The sequence below is a fragment of the Geotrypetes seraphini genome, chromosome 2, assembly GCF_902459505.1.
Source record: "Geotrypetes seraphini chromosome 2, aGeoSer1.1, whole genome shotgun sequence".
Taxonomy (NCBI): domain Eukaryota; kingdom Metazoa; phylum Chordata; class Amphibia; order Gymnophiona; family Dermophiidae; genus Geotrypetes; species Geotrypetes seraphini.
The window spans coordinates 54,011,796-54,032,940 of record NC_047085.1 but is presented as its reverse complement, the minus strand read 5'-3'; the positions used below and the strand labels follow the sequence as shown (position 1 = coordinate 54,032,940).

Here is a 21,145-nt window from a genome sequence, read left to right as displayed (position 1 = left end):
TACAGCACCTATCTGTGATGTGGCTGCAATTCTATAAATAGCACTGTTGTGTGATTGACACGTGATTAGCGCAACTTTGGTGGGTGGCTGCCGATCATGGCACCATTTATAGAATCTGGACCTCAGTGCTAATATTCAGTGGTCATCTCATACTGAATATTAGCACATAGCCAGCTAAGTGGTTTTTTAACTGGCCAGGAGTCTTTCCTGGCTGGTTAAATAATGCTGAATATTGGGTGGAGAGGGTATGTCTAAGTGCTCATGCAGTGGTTTAGCTCCTATCATACAAACTCTTTGTTTTGTAAACAAAGACTGAGATTTCACATTTTTATTTAGCGTATCTTCAACTCTGTTTAGAAATTGATGTCTACTCCTGATGTAGGCTTCTGCCAAAACATGGCTGATATCAGGTTTGGTTGGTGTATGAATGCATTTCCTGTGCTGCCATACTGTTGCTATACTGGTATATTATGTCTTCTTTGAGATTCTCCAGTTGCTTTCTGACTGTAGCTTTTCTTTTGAGACCAATTAATGCATATTAACCATGTTAATGCATAGTAGTTGGCAGCACAACTTAGTAACTGTGGCCCTAAATAGCCAGCAACGTCTGGCCTCAGGTTCTATGTGTACCTTGTAAGGATGTGCATTCATTTGAAACAACAAGGGGAATGTCATATGATACTGTACATGAACTTGGCACGTCATCACGCCACATCTTTGTCCAGCGTATAAGGGAGTCATAATGGAGCACTCAAGTGTCATTTATTAGATGACTGCTCATTGTTTTGTGCCAGTTACTCCAGTGGAATCTTGTATGGTAAGCTGACTCATACATTAAAGGGTTATTGCTGTAAGTTAATTTACCTTATAACTATGGTTTATTGATTGGGGGGGAGGTCTTTTTGAAGCAGATTTGTACATTTAATGTACATTATTGCAAAAGTCATGTCTCATTCCTCCTGAAGAAGTGATGTGAAACTCGGCCTGAGTCGAGCAATGACAATTGAAGCCTGTATGTTGGATGAATATTTTTTTTTAAGAGTATCACGGTTTGTTCACATTTTCGAAACCCTGGATTACATTTTTGTTTTTTCCATTTGAATTACTCATTTGGGACATTTTGGCCTAACCTGGACTTGGGACATCATCACATACACCGGGGTTACAAGCACTTTTGATTCTAATCATCAATGGATTAGAGTGCTCTCATCGATCCTCGCTGTTGTGTACAAGAATTTTGCTTGAATTTACATCTTCATCACAGCCCTGGCGTTAACCCCGCATTGAGGTTTCACAGATAAGTAAAGAACGTTTTCTCCTTTATCTTTAATGATGGTAACAACTCTGGTATTACATTTTGGAAAAAGTGATGCAATGATGGTTCGCTTCATCACTGGTCTAAGTCTTAATTGGCCTGTGAGCAGGAGCACTGAGTGCACTTCGATCACATTGTTATATTTCACATCGTTTTGTTAGTAATTGTTAGTACAGTTTAATTGCCAGAAGCACTATATTTTGGTGAATTGACATTTTCAATGTCATTTCATGTTGTTTTTAAGCAAAACAAAAGGAAGTTTAATTCTGAAATTTAATTTTTCTCCTCTGTTCTCAATAAAGTGCTCTATTGCTCATGAATAGGTACCATTATGCATACTATTTAGCAATAGTATACAACAGTGGTTCCCAACCCTGTCCTGGAGGAACACCAGGCCAGTCGGGTTTTCAGGCTAGCCCTAATGAATATGCATGGAGCAGATTTGCATGCCTGTCACGTCCATTATATGCAAATCTCTCTCATGCATATTCATTAGGGCAAGCCTGAAAACCCGATTGGCCTGGTGGTCCTCCAAGACAGGGTTGAGAACCACTGGTATACAATTTTACGAGCATAATTTGAGTTCTAGACATTCATAAACTGGTACGTAGATGTTCATTTTGCATGAAAGTACAAATCTTGATATTACAAAGCCAGGTTATGAACATGTGAAGCTGCATCTGGCAAGCGGGCATAATCTGGGCATGTTGTGACCTTAGAATTACAGGGTTCTAAGTGACAATTTTCAGTATTTTTAACTTCCGGGTTCTATCTGCCATGTAGATGTTACAACACTCATGAGGATTTTTTGCAACTTAACCGTTCCTTCATTTTATAAGAAATTACATGGTTCTATGTACAGAAATTAGTCTATGCATGGGATTACAAGGTTCTAACTGTGAGCCAACAGCATTGCAATGTTTTGTTAGCTCGAACCATGTAATTCTAAAGTCGCGATGTTTTGGGCAGAACTTGGGCAAGCTTAAAATATGGACAAAGAGTTAAAATAGGAGATTGATGTCTAGCGGGAACAAAAAGATCCAAAAGGACAAAGTCAGACATGTAGAAAGCAAGGATTCACTCACAGTCTTTATCTTCAATTCTCATCTTTATTTACAATTCTCAACATGGCCGTGTGAGAGGAGTGAGTGAGAGGCAGTTAGTGGAGGTGCCCTTGTGTGTAGGGAAGGGGAATGTGGAGATCTGAATTGGAATAGTGAATGCAAGGTCAGTGAAGGGGAAAGTGAGTTTGGTGTATGATTTGATGGAGCAGAATAAGTTGGATGTGTTTGGGGTGACTGAATACTGTTTGGAGTATTCAGATGTAGTGGTGGTGAATGACTGCTGTCCTCCTATGTATGATTGGCATTGGATCTGTAGAGACTTTAGGAGGGGAGGGGGAGTAATACTTTTCCATAGAAAAGAGTAGGGGATGAAGATTGTTTATCAGGACACTGTGGAGGGGATGGATGTGTTAGTGGTAAAAAGTAGGAAACTTGCAGTGTGTTTGGTTTACTGCCCGCCTGGTCAGCTTTTAAAGGAGAGTTCAGCATTGTTGAATGTACTACTGGAATTATAGCTTGATTTAGCTAGGACAATTATGATGGGTGATTTCAATTTGTATCCAGCAATGGGGGTCTGCGAGCTGTGGTATTCTTTGATGCTATGACTGAGCTAGGGTTTAGGTAATGTGTAACCGAGCTGACTCATGTGGCAGGGAATGTGCAGGATCAGGTGTTTGTTCCAGCAGAGCACATGGAAGTTTGGCCAGTTCAGGTGGATTTTAAACTGTGGACGGACCATGACCTTGTGATGGTTGAGGTGTGGGTGAAAATCATGTCTGAGATACGGCAGTAGGTAAAGGTAGTGAGACAGGTGAGGCCGCTGTATGATGAATGGAAATTGTGGGGTGAATGGAAACCGCAATTGCAGACGATATAGTTAGAGAGTGCGGAGGACGTTGTACAGGGTTGGCAATCAACCCTGTGGAGTGCTCTGGATGTGGTGGCCCCAGTATATGATATGTTGGTAAGGGAAGGGGGAAAAACCATAAATGGTTGACAGAGGATATATAATTATGGCGTAGGGAGCTGAGGAAGTTGGAGCGGCAGTGGAATGGAGGGAAATTTGTTTCGGGCATTGGCCTGCAATTTTGAGGTGATGGTACAAGTTGTAAAAAAGCAGTACTATCAAAAGAGGGTGAAGGGGGTTTTGAACAAGCTGTGCGAGCTCTTCTAAGTAGTGAGGGATTTAAATGGAGATAGAGGAAAGGGGCCCCTTGTGCATTCTCTGCAGAGGAATTTAACAACTTTTTTTTATCACAAAACCTGTGCTCATCGCGAACACTCTGCCAATGGTGAAAAGGGAGGTGAGATTGTTGAATTGGGTAGCTGGTGAAGGGGAGGAATGGAGTGAGTTTCAAGGAGTGGAGGAACATGAGGTAAGGGTTGCATTATGTGCTTGTAGACCAACATAATCCTCTGGAGATGTTTGTTCGGTAGGAACATTGAAGAAACTGGTAGGGAAGGTGGTACCAATACTTACAAGGGTCATTAATGTAATTTAGGCGAAGGGTGATATTCCAGATTTATTGATAATTTCAACAATTAAACTGCTGATGAAGGACCAGAAAGTAGGATCCCGAGAGTTGAGTAATTTTCGCCCAGTAGCATCATTACCAGTGGTGGAGGAAATAATGGAAAAGGTGGTGTATTCCCAACTTGATCAGTTTTTGCAGGTTCATAGTATCATGGATGATCATCAGTACGCCTTCAGAAAATACCATAGTACAGAGATTTTGCTGGTGTCCATGTCTGATGAATTGAGAGTGGGTTTGGATGAGGGAAAACAATTCTTAGTGGTGTTTCTGGATATTTCAGCAGCGTTCAATATTGTGAACCATGCAATTTTTAAAAACAGACTGATGGGTTGTGGGATTTGTGGGTCAGTTTTAACTTGGTTGAGTCATTTCTACAAGGGAAGTTCTAATGGGAGAACAATTGTTGAGTTGAAGGGAGGTTAAGATAGGGGTCCCCCAGGGATCAGTCCTTTCTGCGGCTCTATTTAATTTGTATCTTGTACCATTGTATAAACTGCTATCCAAATTTTTTCCCCTTTGATGGGGATTTTGATGAGGTATCGTCACACTTACAGTCGGCAGTTGAGATACTGGGGGAAAGAGTGTTGGTGAGACAGGAGGTGAAGTATCTTGGCGGGCTTGTGGGCTCTGGTCTTACTATGAAAGGGCAGGTGTAAAGCAGTAGTTTGGAAGGTTTATTTCCATCTTCGGTTAGTGAATGGACTCAGGCCTTATTTTGCGGCTCCAATGTTTAGGATAGTGTTACAGTCAATGGCATTATCTGGTTTTGATTACTGTAGTATGGTGTTCTTGGGAGTACATGAGTCAGTTTGTGTATGTTACAGGTGGCCCAGAATTTGGTGGTAAGATCATTGTTCAAACTGAATAGACGTGAACATGTGACAGATTTTTTTTATAACGTTATAAAGGTAAGGATATGTCACAAGTTATTGGTAAACGTCTTCATGTGCCTTCAGAAGTTGGCCCCCAAACATCTGGTCCAGAGTATTGTGCCACATGAGTCGGCTTACTTGCTTCAGTCTACTGAGCACTTTGACTTGTTTGTTCCATCTGTGCGGGACTTGCGGCTTTCAACATCCAGGAATAGTGTTTTACACTGCCTTAGGGAATTAAACAACCTTCCAGAATATATCCACCATCAGCAGAATTTACAAAACTTTAAGAAAATATTGAAAAGACATTTGTTCTGTACGATGAAATATGAGGTATGAGAGTGCTCGAGAGAGGAATAATGGTGACTGTTGAATGCAGAGTGCGGGTCACTGATGTATTCCATGGTCTGTTTTGTTTTACTGGTTTTAATGATACTTGTCATGCTAGTGCCTTGTATATCATAGGCATTTTTATATTCTGATGTATAGCAAAGTTTGCTGTTGAAGTAATTTTTATGCTACTTGTATTTTTATACTTTGTATATATGTGGTTTTTTTTAAAGTCAAGCATTTTATTGAATAAAACAACAGAACAAAATAAAACAATGCAAAATACACATACAAGCAACTAAAGAATAACAAAAAAGACAATCATCAGATCTAAGTATCCAGAATACAATATCAAGAAACAGTAGCGATGCACTCAGTGTCGTAAGGTGCCGGAACACAAAGAGAAAATAAAGTGAAGGGCATAGAGAGAGTAGAGAGGGACAGAAAGAGAGAGAGAAAGGGAGACAGAGAGAAATATATAGAGAGAGAAAGTGAGAGAGACAGAAATAGAGAGAGATAGATAGAGAAAGATTGGAGAAATTGGGACTCTTTTTCCTGGAGAAGAGGAGACTTAGAGGGGATATGATAGAGACTTACAAGATCATGAAGGGCATAGAGAGAGTAGAGAGGGACAGAAAGAGAGAGAGAAAGGGAGACAGAGAGAAATATAGAGAGAGAGAAAGTGAGAGAGACAGAAATAGAGAGAGATAGATAGAGAAAGATTGGAGAAACTGGGACTCTTTTTCCTGGAGAAGAGGAGACTTAGAGGGGATATGACAGAGACTTACAAGATCATGAAGGGCATAGAGAGAGTAGAGAGGGACAGAAAGAGAGAGAGAAAGGGAGACGGAGTGGAGATATCTCTTGCAGCCTGTAACACATGGCAGAACACTCTAGAGTTATCAGCAGTCAGACGTCCCTTCACAAATCCGCATTGAGTAGGATGAATAAGTAAAGGAAGAGCCTGAGCTAGTCTATCCGCAAGAATCTTTGCGTATATTTTGCAATCATAATTGAGTAAGGATATGGGTCTATAATTTTTAGGAAGCAACGGATCCCGCCCCGGTTTGGGGAAGACCACAATATCTGCCTCCACATAGGTGCCATCACTAGTTCCCTGCTGTAAGAACGCTGTGTATAATGTAAATAAATGAGGAATGAGTGTCTTTTGAAAAGTTTTATAGAAACCTAAAGGAAGTCCATCTCCTCCCGGCGCTTTTCCTGATTTCAAGCCCCCAATGGCCAGTCCTATCTCCAATTCAGAGAGGGGTTTATTGAGATTCTCTATCAAGTGAGGAGGAAGTGTAGGGGGCGTCATGTCCATGAAAAATTTATCAAAATCCTCTTGCGAAGGGCTAACTCCTGATGTATAAAGGTGTTCATAAAAGGATTTAAAATGGGCAGCAATAGCATTCGGATCCGTGATCAGGGAGTCCGCCGGTTTAAGGGCTTTGATATGTCCCGCACGTTTCTTATGTTTAAGATAATTTGCCAACATAGTTCCTGCTCTGTTGCGGTGTTCAAAGTACAACGCCCCTTCATGTATTAATTGGATACCTGCGCGTTCTGATAGAATGGAGTTGTATTGGAATTTAAGTTTACGGATCTGCATTAAAACGAGAGATGTAGGAGAAACATGGTATGTTAGTTCAAGAGATTTAATTTGGGCCTCAAGAACAGTGAGCTCACGTTTGCGATTTTTAGACAGGTGGGCTGAATATGCTATGATTCTACCTCGTAAATATGCTTTATAAGCGTCCCATATTGTATGATATTTCAACTCCTGGGTATTGTTGTGTAGAAAGTATTCCTCTGTCCATTCTTCAATCTGATGAAGAAATGTTTCGTCCGTTAGTAAGGCCGTATTTAAACGCCAGGAGGAGATGGAGGAAGATGAAGTAGGAAAAGTAAAGGAAAGCATAACTGCCGAGTGATCTGAGAGAGGACATGCAATAATAGAAGTTGAGCCTACAAACTGCATGAGGGATTGTGACAGCAAGAAATAATCCAATCTCATAGCGGACGCATGGGGAGCAGACCAAAAAGTAAATTCAAGGTCCTTAGGGTGAAAAAGTCTCCAGGCATCAACCAGACTGTAGGACTGAGAAATATGCTGTAGTATCGGGAGCGTAGGAGGAATGCGATACGATGACTGTGATCTGCGATCGAGGTGGGCATCTAGAACCAGATTCCAATCTCCTCCCATAATGTAATAATCAGTGGGTGTGGAGGCCAATTCTTTGGCTAGATCTTTGAAGAAATCAGTGGATGGGTTATTGGGTCCATAAACCGTGAAAAAAGTGTATCGGCGAGAATTAATGTCTAGAGTTATCGTTACCCAGCGGCCTTGAGAGTCATGGGATGAATGTAAAACAGTATATTTAAGGCGTTTGGAAAGTAAGATGGCCACCCCTCCCTTAGATGAGACTGCGGGAGAGAAAAAACAATGTGAGACCCATTCTCTCTTCAGTTTAGCTGATTCAGTGAAGTTCAATTTAGTTTCCTGCAAAAAGACAACCTGAGCTGAGTGATGTTTACAATACATTAATGTCTTCTTTCTTTTAATGGGGTGGTTTAAACCTCTAATGTTCAATGATAACACTTTGCATGAAGCCATCTATGATCTAATATCTGTGAAAGATATAAGGAGAGACAACTGAAGCACATCGCATGGAAAGTACACTGACATGTCATGAATACCAAGATCTGAATAGAAAACCAAAAAGTAAAACACATGCACACACACAATCATACATCCCCCCTCCCTCCCCACATACAGTCCAACTCCCTCCCACCCACAAGGCAAGCGCCTTGTAACCAACCCGCCAAAAAGGCGCCCCATGGGCCTATGGAGGGGGAAGAGGCACCACAACATGGAGGCTCGAGGCTCCACACCCCTCCACCGACCCCAAACAAGTCGATTGACTAAAACAGAAAATGTTGAGAAACTACTCCACAATAAGCCCTAAAAAGAGCTAAATCATATTGCGCAATTAGCAATAATTAGTAAGTCTGTTCATACGCAGTAGAAAACCGGTCTTGCAGGTGTATACAAAATCAAGTGTCCATTCGCTGCAATTCCTCCTGCTCTTTTAGAAAACGATCCACATCCGCTGGGTCAGAGTATGTTTTGGTGCGATTATTGTAGGTAATTTTAAATCTTGCCGGCGAAAGAAGGCCAAACCGTGCCTCAAGTGCACGCAGACGAGGGCGCAAAGCCAAAAATTGGCGGCGCTTTTCAGCGGTAGCTTTGGTGAAATCAGCCGAAATATAAATTGTTTGACCCTGCCATTCAATCTTCCGTATGGATCTCATTTTATCGAGAATCTGGGCCACATGTTGGAATCGGAGCAATTTCATCAGCACTGGACGCGCCTTCTGGGGCCCAGTCGGTGATTTAGCTGGCACTCTGTGGGCCCGCTCCACCTCGAGCGGCCGATCAAATTTTATGGAAAGAACTTTGGGGAGCCATTCTTCAAAAAACGTACATGCTGCAGAGCCTTCAATCCCTTCATGGAGACCAGTAATACGTAAATTATTTCGACGACTGTGGTTACCAAGATCATTGAGCTGATCCTCCAGGGCGTGCAGGGCCTTCCGGTCCATAGATTGGTTTGAGGCAAGATCATCTATAGCCTGGCATTTTCGCTCCAAAAGCGCCAACTTGGAGTCCATGGCTGACATTTTTTCGGTAAGTGATTGTATTTCGTGTTTGATATCCTTTATATCATCCTTGCTTTCCGATAGCATATTCGATATAAACTGTAGCTGGTCCGATATCGTTAGTTCCGGGTCTACACGTGGTCGCGGCGTTTCTCCCTTAACTGGAGACGGCGGGTCCGTTTTTTGTCTTTTAGTGCCCGACGTACCTGCAAATGCAGCTTCAATTTTGCCCTGCTTCGGGGCAGGCATCTCTATTACTGAATTCAGCGCGAGCAAGTGAGCTGAGAGACGAATGGAGTAGAAATAATGGAGCCGGTGAAGGGAGCTCAAGCCCTAAGCCTCCATCTTGTTCGGGCTCTCTAGCGCCCCATACTTTGTATATATGTGTGTATTTTGGTTAAAGTGATGATTGTGTTGATGTGATTTGTATGTTAAATGGAATGTGTTATTTTGTATGTAAAAGTGTTACTTGCCCTGGAGAAGGGCGGGAGATAAATAAACAAACAAGCAAAAAGGTAATATTCAGAAACAAGACAGGAGGAGATGCAAGTTGGCATTCTAAGACTCAAAGGAGAAGGGGAACGGTACATAGATAATGACAAAGCAGAATTGTTCAACAAATATTTCTGTTTTGTATGCGGCTTTGGAAATAGAAGAGGTCAAAATACTAGGACTAGGGGACATACGATAAAGTTGTTAAGAAGCAAATTTTAAAAAAAGCTACTAAGTAGCAAATTTAAAACAAATTAGAGAAAATATTTTTTCACTCAACAGGTAATTAAACTCTGGAATTCATTACTGAAGAATGTAGTAAAATCTATTAGTTTAGCAGGGTTTTAAAAAGAGAAGTCCCATAAGCCATCATTAAGTTGCTTAATACTGCTTATTACTAGGATAAGCAAGGCAGGATTAATTCATCGAGGGCCCTTAGGCACACAAGTACACTGGGCACCCTGCCCCGCCCCACCCCACCCCACCATGCGCCCAGGCGGAAAAAGGAAGCTGCGTCAGAGGGAAGCTTTGGGCAAGCAGCACCACTTGCACAATTACAGTTCCCGTTGCCTTTCTTACCCGCGTTGCTTGCTTCTCTTACTTTTCATCGATGGGGGGGCCGCAATGCCAATTGGGGGGCCCGCATTGCTGATCGATACTTGAAGGGCCCATCGCCATTTGAAAAAAAAACAATGTTGATGCCCTCCTTCATCGGGCCCCCCTGACCATTTCAGGCCCTAGGCACGTGCTACTTGGCCTATTGGTTAATCCTGCCCTGAGGATAAGCAGCATAAAATCTGTTTTACTCCTCAGGATTTTGCTAGGTGCTTGTGACCTGGGTTAGTCACTGCTAGGCTTGATGGACCTTTGGTCTGTCTCTGTATAGTAACTCCTATGTTCTTATTTTTACTCCAGGAACAGGAGGATGTGAACCAAAAAAATCTAAAAATTGCTGAACCATTGACCACTAGGAAGCAAAGAGTTAAGTTGGTAATGCTCTTTTAAGAGGTATAGGGATCCATTTGTTGATCAGACATGATGCCTAGTACCAAGATTTGAGACATATCAGAAAGCTTACTGAGACACCACAAAGCCCATGATGCTCACTCATGCTGGCACAAATGATACCGCTAGTTATCCCTCTGAACATATCAAAACAGACTTCATAGCTCAGGGACAGCGCTTGATGTAGAGAGGTAAGCAGGTGGTGCTCTCATTGATCCTCCCTGTTGAAGGTAAAGGCTGAATCGGAGACACTCATATCTTAGAGTTAAATGCATGGCTATGCCAATGGTGTCATCAAAAGCATTTTGGCTTCCTAGACTATGGGTTGATGTTTTATGAGCTATTGGGCAGAGATGGTGTCCATCTATCAAAGTCCATCTTCAGACCGGCTAACCTACTGAAGAGGGCTTTAAACTAAATTCATTCGGGAACAGTGAACAAAGCCCCCAGGAAATCACAACCCCTGGGTTGCTCTTCAATGAAGGATCTTGACAAAGTATTCAAAGGCGAGGAAATAACACTCCAAACAAAGATTAGACTTGTCCACACACTCATTTTCTCAGTGGTCAATTACAGCTGTGAAAGCCGAACACTACAGAAACAAGACAGAAAGAAGATTGACTCATTTGAGCTTTGGTGCTGGAGAAGTATTTTATGTATGTTGTGGATCACCAGAAAAACTAACAAATTGATTCTGGAAGAGATCAAACCGGCTATGTATCTCGAAGCCCAAATTATAAAGTTATGACTGTCTTATTTTGGTCACACTGTCAGAAGAGAAAGATCATGGGAGAAGGACATTATGTTTGAAAAGATTGAAGGAACCAGGCGAAGAGGGCAACCTGCAATCAGATGGCTTGACATGCTGAAAAAAACTGTGGGGATGATCCTGGAGAATCTTAACGGACTAGCAAAACAACTATTTCTTTTTAGATCTGTAATTCATGAAGTCGCTAGGACTCGAGCACGAGTCAATGGCACCTAACAGATAATTATGTTTTATTAAAACTTGTTATACCGCTTGTTCTTACGACTTGTCCAAGTGGTTTACAAATATACAAAATTTAGGAAAATAACTCCATTTAAAACAGGACAGACCTACATAGCTCTAAAACATACACACAAAAACTTAAGGCTCCTTCATTTTCCGCGCACGCTAGACCTTAATGCCAGCATTGAGCTGGAGTTATTCTAGAAATGTACCGTGTGGTTTAGTGCGCGGTAATTTTGTGCGTGCGCTAAAAACGCTAGCACACCTTAGTAAAAGGAGCTCTTACATATCTAAATACAATTTACAACGTATCTCTTGTACTGATGTTAAATTACAGAATATGTGCTAAGTCCCGATTCCTCTAATAAATATCTATAATAATAAAATGCTAAGCGCGCTTGCGCACTCTCACCGCGTGCTTCCCTGATCCCTGTTCTTTCGCGCTGTGCTGGCAAAAGTGCGCATGCGCGCTTACTACGTCACACATGGCAACTCGGCATTTAAGATCAGGAAAAGCGAAGGGCCCGACACGGTGGAAGAACAGCAGCAGCCCCCAAAGCTCCACCAGTCCAATCCCTCTGCAACCTCTCCTTCCTCACCGACGCCGAAGAAGCTGCAGCTGGGGCAGTCGGGGCCTCCCCCGCCGCGCCCAACCCGTTCAGGCCCCACTCCCTCTCGTAGCGCTGGCGGCGGCTGCCGGGAGGAGGGCTCCGAGCCGCTGAAGACTGTCCCCAAAACACCGGCAGAGAGTCAGGCGCTGCCCCCGCACAGGGCTGGCGACCTGAACATGTTCCGGGAGCCGGCTGGAACCTTCACCGATGCCGAAGAAAGGTGCAGCTGGGGCAGTCGGGGCCTCACCCGCCGTACCCAACACGCCCAGGCCCCGCTCCCTCTCGTGCTCCAAGCACTCACTCCAGGTAGCTTAGAGGAATGGCTGGAGGGTGTCGTGCCGGTGCTGCAGGTGAAAGGGGGCTGCTTTTGTTGGAGAGGTGTGCTGGGGGGCAGACAGCTTTGCTCGGGGGGAGGGGGAGACAGAAGGGGGTCACGGAAAAACCGTCAGGGAGAGGGAAAGAAGGTTGCTTTGGAGGGAGGGGCGTGCTGGGGGGCAGACAGCTTTGCTCGGGGGGGGAGACAGAAGAGGGCCACGGAAAAACCGTCAGGGAGAGGGAATGAGGGTTGCTTTGGAGGGAGGGGTGTGCTGGGGGGCAAACAGCTTTGCTCGGGGGGGAGGGAAGACAGAACGGGGCCACGGAAAAACAGACAGCATCCAAGGAAAGAGAAACAAATAAAAATAGACAGACAGACAGCGTCCAAGGGGAGAGAGAGAAAGAAAGAAAGACAGACACACATCTATTCTAGCACCCGTTAATGTAACGGGCTTAAAGACTAGTGAATAAATAAAAAATCATAAATACCATAGGGAACTAAACAAAATGAAAACTTCATCTTGCTTGTCTGCCAGACAAATAAAGCCATGTGAATACCAATCAGTCTGTCACTTATCAGCTAGCCTGTCCATGTGTTTGCCCTGCTATTTCTGTGTCTACTATCATTTCCTAATTACTCTCTTGCTTTCTTATATCTCTAATATTAGTAAATGATGATCCTCTGTCTTTATTCCATCACCATTTAAGCTCTGTTGCTGCTTTGTCCACCACCACCTATACTAGAATATTTTTTAAAATTTAATTATTCTAAATCTGAGGTCTGGGTAAGTTACATGAAGATGCACTAGGTATTTTCCTGCAATAAAAGTCTTGTAATCCCCCCCCCCCCCCAAGTTGTACAAGCAGTGGTGAAATATTATCACCTTTATCACTTCTGTTTTCAGGTAAATTTTAAAGAGACAAGTTTTATCTTGGTGGTTGGTTTATTTTGAACATTCAAACTTTGATTCAAGTCATTTTGGGTTCTGGCATGCAAATGAAAAAGGGAATAATTTTTTTCTAGTTCAGATATGATTTTACAGGAATTTGTTCTAGGGATGGCTGCTTGAATGTTTCTGCAGAATGTGATACTAGATTGAAAATGTTTGAATATCATTGGGCAGTCTTGAATTGGTTTGCACCATTTGTTTTTGTCAGATCATGTTCAATTCTATTCGAGAGCAGCATTTTCTTTTTTGCCAGCTGCTTTCAAAAGACATACCACAAGGATCAGCTCTTTCTGCAATTTTATTTAATCTATAGCTGACACCTCTGTAATACACAATAGAAGATTTATGCAGGGGATGTTCAATTCTTTCTGCCTATTAATTCTGCTTTTGATGGTGCAATAAAGTTAGCAGATATCTGCTGGAGAGAAGTTCAAGGATGGATGTTTGACAGTCACCTCATAATTCTAGAAAGCTGCACACTCTAATTTCTGAATAGTGCACAAATTTCACACCTGCAGCTTATAGAATAAAAGGCTAGATTCACTAAAGCTCACTGATCTTTGCGATTCGTGGGCGATCCGTGGCTGAGTCTCGGCGGGCGACTGATTCACTACAGCGTCCTCATGCAAATGAAGTGATCGGACGCACGTCCCTTACCGACCCCACAGATCGCTGCAGAATGATCCAGACGCATGTGCAGGCCATCTCTTTGCCTGTAGATGTGATCCACGCAAGCGCCTGCTCTCCGCACAAGCTTGAGGTCAAAATGAAGGAGGGGAGGGCTGGCTACACTCACTGGAACACGCTTTGCAGGGGAACATAACAGAACACGCCACAGAGCCCCGCTTTAAACTCGCGAGTTAAAACTGCTGGTTAAAACCACGGGCTTGCAAAGAGGCAGAGAGCAGGGCGCTTTTTGCATAAGGGAGATGTTTTATTTTGTTGTTTTTACTTTTGATACTAGTGGATTTCAGGGCTGCAGGGCTGGGATTTCAGGGAGGCAATGAGCAGAGCAATCAGCAAGGACGTGAGTTACTGGTCCTCAGCAGTGGCTTCTTTTTGGATCGGCCAGCCCAATCAGTGTTCCTTCTTCAGTTGTGTGAGTTGCTACCTTCCTACTTTGCATGCCATTTCCTCTCATTTGCATGCGCGGATCAGATGCAGATTGGATCGGAAGGTTAGTGAATCGGGTCGGGGTCGCAAACTGGTCGGGACACGATTGGTAAGCTTAGTGAATCTAGGCCAAAGTCATTTGAGATTAGTTAGAGGTTAACTGGCTTTAACAACCAATTATTGGCTATAATTGGTGTTAATTAGTGTCAAGTGGCACTAATTGACAGTTACATGTGTAACTGCCTTTACAGTTAGGTATGATCATTTACACCAGTTCCATGCACAACTTTCATTACAGAATTTGCACTTAGCATGTATTATCCTGCAGCCTAACTGAAGGCGATCATAGTGGTATAGCAAGGGGAGGGCGAGGAGGCGGTCCGCTCTGGGTGCCATCTTGATGGAGATGGCGGCACCTCTCATCCTCTAGACCCCCACTTGTACCTCTTTGGTGGAAGCAGCATCTCCAACCTGCTGCTCAAACCTTCCTTGGCTCTCCCCTCTGAAGTCACTTCCTGGTCATGGGACCAGGAAGTGACATCAGAGAGAGAGCCAAAGCTAGCAATGAGTTAAAGAGGTATGGGGAAAAGAAGGCATGCACATAGCAGGGCAGCGAGGAAGGAGCAGGGGGATGGAGAAGATGATGGGGGTTGTCACCATCCTGGGTGCCTCCTACCAGTGCTACACCACTGGGCAATTGTTTAATGCTGTAAGATGCAAAGTTATTTTTTTGAGCTCTTTTACAAATGTTATTTATCCATTGTCTACAGTATTGTATTAGGCAATTGTCAGCTAACTGTATTAGTCAAACTTCATTGCTTGGGGGTTCTCTTAGATTTCTCATTGATGATGCAACCACTTATCAGAGAGATGTTGATGGTGTTTGTGTTGAAGTTGAAGTTTTTGCAGAGACTGAAAACTTGTTTATCTCATTAATTTTAAGGCAGTATTTCAATTGTTGGTTATAAATAAACTTGACTGTAGCAATTCATTGTATCTGGGATAAATGAATCAGATGATTCAATCTTTACAGATGGTCCAGAATGCAGTGGCCCGTTTGCTATGTTGTGTTGTATTTTTCTTTGTCTGATCATTGTTTATTGGTTAATGATGGCACGGATAATTCAATTTAAAATTTTAGTTTTGGTACATCAGGACTTATTTGGTAAAGTCCTCCTTTATTTTAACAAAATGGCCAGGATAGTCACTTCAACAAGAAGGCAATCCATTACTAAATATGCCATCGATGAGGTCGATTCATTTTCCTAAAACCAGGGTGTGGGTATTTTCTGTTTTAGTTTGAGCCAGTTTTGGTGCAAGCAATTCCCTTCACCAATCTGAGTATGTAAGCTGTTTGTTTTATTCTTAGCATGTCTTCTCACCTTTTATACAAATGACAGTTAAAAAAAAATCTGTTAAACCCTGACCCACATTTTTTTTTATAATACATGATGTTATGTTAAGTTTTCTTGGATGTCTTTTTAAGTCTGCTTCCAACTGCAGTCACTTTGCAATTAAGCATTTTAAGTTGTTTTGTTATGTTATGTTTCCCTTTAACAATATGTTATATGTTATTTTAGTTTCTAATAGTTTAGATGCATTTTTGGGATGCTCTTAAGATTTTATATGATTTTATTTATTTACTGATTCATTTAACCTCCCCCCCTTTTTACAAAACCAAAGTATGTTTTTTAGTGCTGGCCAAAGCGGTAACAGCTCTGACTCTCAGGAATTATATGAGCAGCGGAGCTGTTACCACCGTGGCTAGCGCTAAAAACATCTGTGTTTTATAGTATTTATAGTATTGTAGGCCCTGAGGTAGCCTGTTTAGGCAAAGCTCAGATGAGTTGGACATAGTTTTGACCCCTCCGTTATTGTTGCTAATAAAGTGCCTGCATTTAGAATACTCAGATCTTGCTCACCTTTGTAACAAACAGTGGGAGAAAGAGCTGTTACTTTTCATGAAATTGCGCATAACTGAAAAACTGATTCAAATAAATCACTCTAGGGTCCTATTACTAACCCGCATTAAGCAATTAGCATGGAAGGGCATAATTAAAAGTGCATCTAAGTCTGAGGTTGGATGTTTTATGCAAGACGTCCACAAATCCATTAGGAAAAATGTCCAGTTTTAAAGCTGCCAAACATCTATCTTTTATTTTTGAAAATGAGCTAGGTATAAGTTTTGGTCTTAGGACATCTACCTTTTATGCCCATTTTCAAAAATAAAAATGTTCACATGAAAAAAGGACAAAAGCAACTTTTGTACACATAGAGAGAGGGGAGACATGATCGAGACGTTCAAGTATCTTACGGGCCGCATCGAGGCGGAGGAAGATATCTTCTTTTTCAAGGGTCCCACGACAACAAGAGGGCATCCGTGGAAAATCAGGGGCGGGAAACTACGAGGTGACACCAGGAAATTCTTTTTCACTGAAAGAGTGGTTGATCGCTGGAACAGTCTTCCACTACAGGTGATTGAGGCCAGCAGCGTGCCTGATTTTAAGGTCAAATGGGATAGACACGTGGGATCTATTCACAGAGAAAGGTAGGGGAGGGTCATTAGGGTGGGCAGACTAGATGGGCTGTGGCCCTTATCTGCCGTCTATTTCTATGTTTCTATGTTTCTATACCCACCAACTAGCTTGTCTGATCTCGTCAGAAGAAATCCCCATCAGCTGAGTCAGTTTGGGGGATTCCTGGCAGCTCAGCTGATGGGGATTCTCCCTGCCAGGATCAGCTGAGTCGCACAGCCCTACATCCCTCCCTCTGACATCCCTGATATCCACAACATCCACCTGACATTCCTGACATCCCCTGACATCTCTGGACCCCCACATCCCCCCCAACATTCCTGGGTCCCCATCCTTTATTCCTGGACCCCCCCGTACCTTCGGATGCGAAAATGACAGGAGGGAAACCCACTTCTTCCTACCTACAGGGCCACATGTTGCAAATGATGGGGCTTCCCCTCCCAATGCATCTTGGGATGCGGTGGAAGGGGCAAAAGGCCATGATTGACTAAAAATCGCCATTTTGAGGCAATAAGGGCCTTCAGCCCCTCCCACTGCATTCCAAGATGCATTGGGACAAGGGAACCCCGCCATTTGCAGCATGCAGCCCTGTAGGCAGGAGTGAATGGGCTTCCATTCTGCCATTTTCTCATCTGAAGGTACGAGGGGAGTTCAGGGATGTAGGAGTGGTGTCCTTGAATGTTGGGAAGATATGGGGGTAGCGATGTCAGGAGATGCTAGATGAGGTCCGGAAAGTCAGAGAGATGTCATGGATATCAGGATTTTTTTTGCGGATGTCAGTGGGAGATCCAGGGATATTAGGGGTGTAGGGCTCTGCAGCTCAGCTGATCCTGGCAGAGGGAATCCCCATCAGTTGAGCTGTCAGGAATCCCCCAAACTGGCTAAGCTGATGGGGACTCCTTCTGCCATGATCAGCTGATGGGAAGCTTAGGAGTTGTTTTATTTTTTTTTTCATTCTTTGGATGGTGGGAAGAGGTCATGACCATGGGTGAGTAAGGGGGTGGGGAGTCATCCCTTAAATCCTCTAGTGGTCTTCTTGTCAGTTTGGGCACTTTGTGGAACTTAGACACAATTCAAACAGGTCTAACTGCCGGCATCTAAGTTCCCTCTAGGAAAGCTTAGATTATGGCTGCAGTACATCTAAGTTGAAGCCTGCCCGATTCCTGCCCATAACACACCTCCCAACACGCCCCTTTGATCTCTGGACGCACAGCAGCTTAGAAGTGCTGCTGCACGTCCAGAAAGTTGTTTTTTTTATTATCGGCACTTGGATGTCCCTGCTCTTAGGATGTACAAGTCCAGACTTAGGCTAGTTTTTGGATGTTTTAAAGTTTTGATTATGAGCCCCATGGCTTTTACTTAAAGGAAGCTGTTAACATTGACTTGTACTAATGCAAGCAGTGTTCTTCAACCTTTTGACACCTATGGACTGGCAGAAATAAAATAATTATTTTGTGGACCGGCACTGGACCGCCAGTTGAAGAATGCTGGGCTAAGTCATGGGTCAGACCCTGCTCATCTCCACCCAATCTCCACTCCCAAACCCCGCCCCCATAATAGTACTAATTGTAACACCATTTTTTCCATTCATTTTTCATATATAGTACACACACACAATATAATCGTATTAACAACACATAATGGTTAACTACAAAATTAAACTACACAAAGCACACTATGCTTCTCAATATTCATTTCTACCAGAACACAGATAACCCCATGCAAATACGGGACCAAAAACTAAAATTACTAATATATACAAACAAACCCTAAGATGCGAGACTCTGCATGCAGTACAACCCCAGAGGAAAAGAAACAGACAGCAGATGTAAATCAATCACTAAATTAAAAAATAAAATCATTCCCCCTACTGTTGTTGTCTCCCTCCCTCCATGCTGTGCCTTGTCTTCTGGCCTACCCCCCACCTCCCCCGGTGTTATCTTAAGACCATCTCCCTCTTCTTCGCGCATCCCGCACCTCATCTGGAAGCCTTCCCTCTGACGTTGTAACATCAGAGAGAAGGCTTCCGGTTCAGGTGCAGAACGCGCAAAGGAGCCTCTGCCCACGGCTTTGTGCACTGCAGCACTGAGGAAGAGGGAGCCGGCCCGAAGACAATACCGCATCGATTGCACCATGGACCGGCGGCTGAAGAGCACTGTTTGGGGCCCAATGCACGTGCCGGCCCTGTGGACCAGCAGGAAATTTCTGCGGACCGGCACCGGTCCAAGGACCGCTGCTTTAAGAACACTGGTATAAACCATATGCTAATTGCTTAATTAATGCAGGTAGAGACAGATCATTGGCATGACATGAACAATAACAAGAGAGGGCCACCAATGACAGCTAGTTTGCAATTCAGTGCCAAGTGTTAAGTATAGTCATGTTACTGGCAGTCTGGTAGTACAATCATTGCCCTCAGTTAAACAAATATAAATGCTACAGTGGTAGTGTAACAACCTTCACAAATTCCAAGAACTTTGCTCTCTCTCATCATTCCCAAGCAGAACCCCATCCATTCCTAAGCAGAACTTCCCTCAATTCCCTAACAGCAGAAACTCCAAGCATCCTCCTCCCCCCCCCACCCAGGATACTGTGACTTATTCCCTACCTCAAATCCACTGTTACTCAATCAGGGGTTCCTTGTGAGACTACTGCTATGGGTCAGAAGCAACATTTTGAACCCCAAAAGCCTTCGGGGTTGGAGGGGGACTGCTTCCACCCTGCCACACTAGTCTACCAGGGAATCCCTAGCTAAGTCCTGGGGCTTCAGGATAGGTGAGAGAGTCAGGGTATTCCAATGGGGATTCTTGGTGGAGGGGGTTCTGCTTGGACAAATGTTATTCTGGGCAGGATTGTAAGGATGATCAGAGGAAGAACTCTGATGGAGATGAGAATCAGAATGACTAATGTACTGGGGAAACTGGGAGAGGGCTGCACCAGTGCTGCATAATTTATTTTTTATTTTTTCTTACTGAAGAACTGCTAGGGTTGACATACAGCAAGTAGCAGAGGCAATGAAGACTCATGTGGTAGATGTCTGCCCTGTGAAGGGCAGATGTTATGCCCCCTGCATTTACTACACAGGCCTTACACATATTGTACCTTAATTTTGTAGTTAAGGTGATATGCAGTAAGTGCTAAAATTTACCTTACTTTAGTAAAAGGGCCCTTCTATTGGGCTAAACAAATTCCAGCACTTTGGACAGTACCTAAATCATGTAAATAGTTTTTATAAAGCAAGCATGAGAATTTCTTGTTTGGATTGAATGCTTTGCCAGGATTTCTATCCTTTGATGTTTTAAACAGTTGTTAACCAGGTATTCACTAATTTTTCTGAAATATATTGGTTTCACAGCACCCATTTAATCCTTTTGACAAAGCAATTAATTTTTATATGTATCTTACGGTCATAAGCAGCATTGTTTGGTTATGAGTGCATGATATGCCATGAGGCAGATTGTTGTTTTTTTAATTATTATTATTTTTACATTTACGAATGAAATTTATACTTCTAGAAAACTATATTACCAATACAAGATGGCAGAGGATAGTCCCACGCCCTTCGTTCTCCTGTCATGCATTTTAGAAGACTACTCCCATGTAGTGTGTATCCTGGGTTGCATCCATAGATGATAGTACTTCCAGCAAAATGACCCTGATCACTGATTTTGTATCCAAACTGAGGCATACCAGGATCTTCACAGTGTGATAGTTCAAAACCTGTGAAAATTCACAATGGGCACAGACACAAGACATTGAGCAGAAAAAGTCATTTAGAATAGTTGGGGAAAAAGAAAATGCAAACATACACATTTTTTTTTTTTCTTTCATTACAAAAACGGTTATTAAAAAGAGAGAATAAAACCTTAAGGTCACATTTCAAAAATGACTGCATAGATGCAAAGTTATGGGTACTTTAACCATGGGCTTCATTCCAGTTTTCAAAGAGAATATAGGTACTGTATTGTGATGAGGAAGCAAGAGTAAAAGCAAAGAAAACTTCCCAGTAAGTACGAGAAAAAAAACAACACAATAAAGAGAGAGAAGACTCTTTGAGAGGTTCCAAAGTATTACTTAGGAAACAGGCACCTGAGTTACCTAGAGCTCTCCCTGCATTTAAAAGGGAACCAATCACCTTTTAGAGGAGGAGGAGCTTCAATTTCTATGGAGCCACATAAGACTAATATCACTAGGCAGGGTGGAATTCTTCTATGGCTAGACCCTAAGGAAACTCTGGCTGCTGAGGCGGCTGATCCCTGAACCCATGGAACTTGTAACAGCTGGAAATTACTAAGAAAAGCATGCAGAGTATGGCTCATGAAATTCTTTCCAACTTCCCCTGTGTTTATTTGTGT

The 21,145-nt window shown here is 42.9% G+C and overlaps 1 protein-coding gene across 1 annotated transcript in view; it reads right to left on the bottom strand.

Annotated features, from left to right (window-relative positions):
* The window catches only part of CSMD3 (CUB and Sushi multiple domains 3), a 1,852,015-nt gene that overhangs the window by 629,392 nt on the left and 1,201,478 nt on the right, over positions 1 to 21,145 (bottom strand). Inside the window, exon 25 of the mRNA XM_033933128.1 lies at positions 20,319 to 20,510. Coding sequence (XP_033789019.1) covers positions 20,319 to 20,510 — 192 coding nt within the window. The remainder of the gene's footprint in view (positions 1 to 20,318; positions 20,511 to 21,145) is intronic.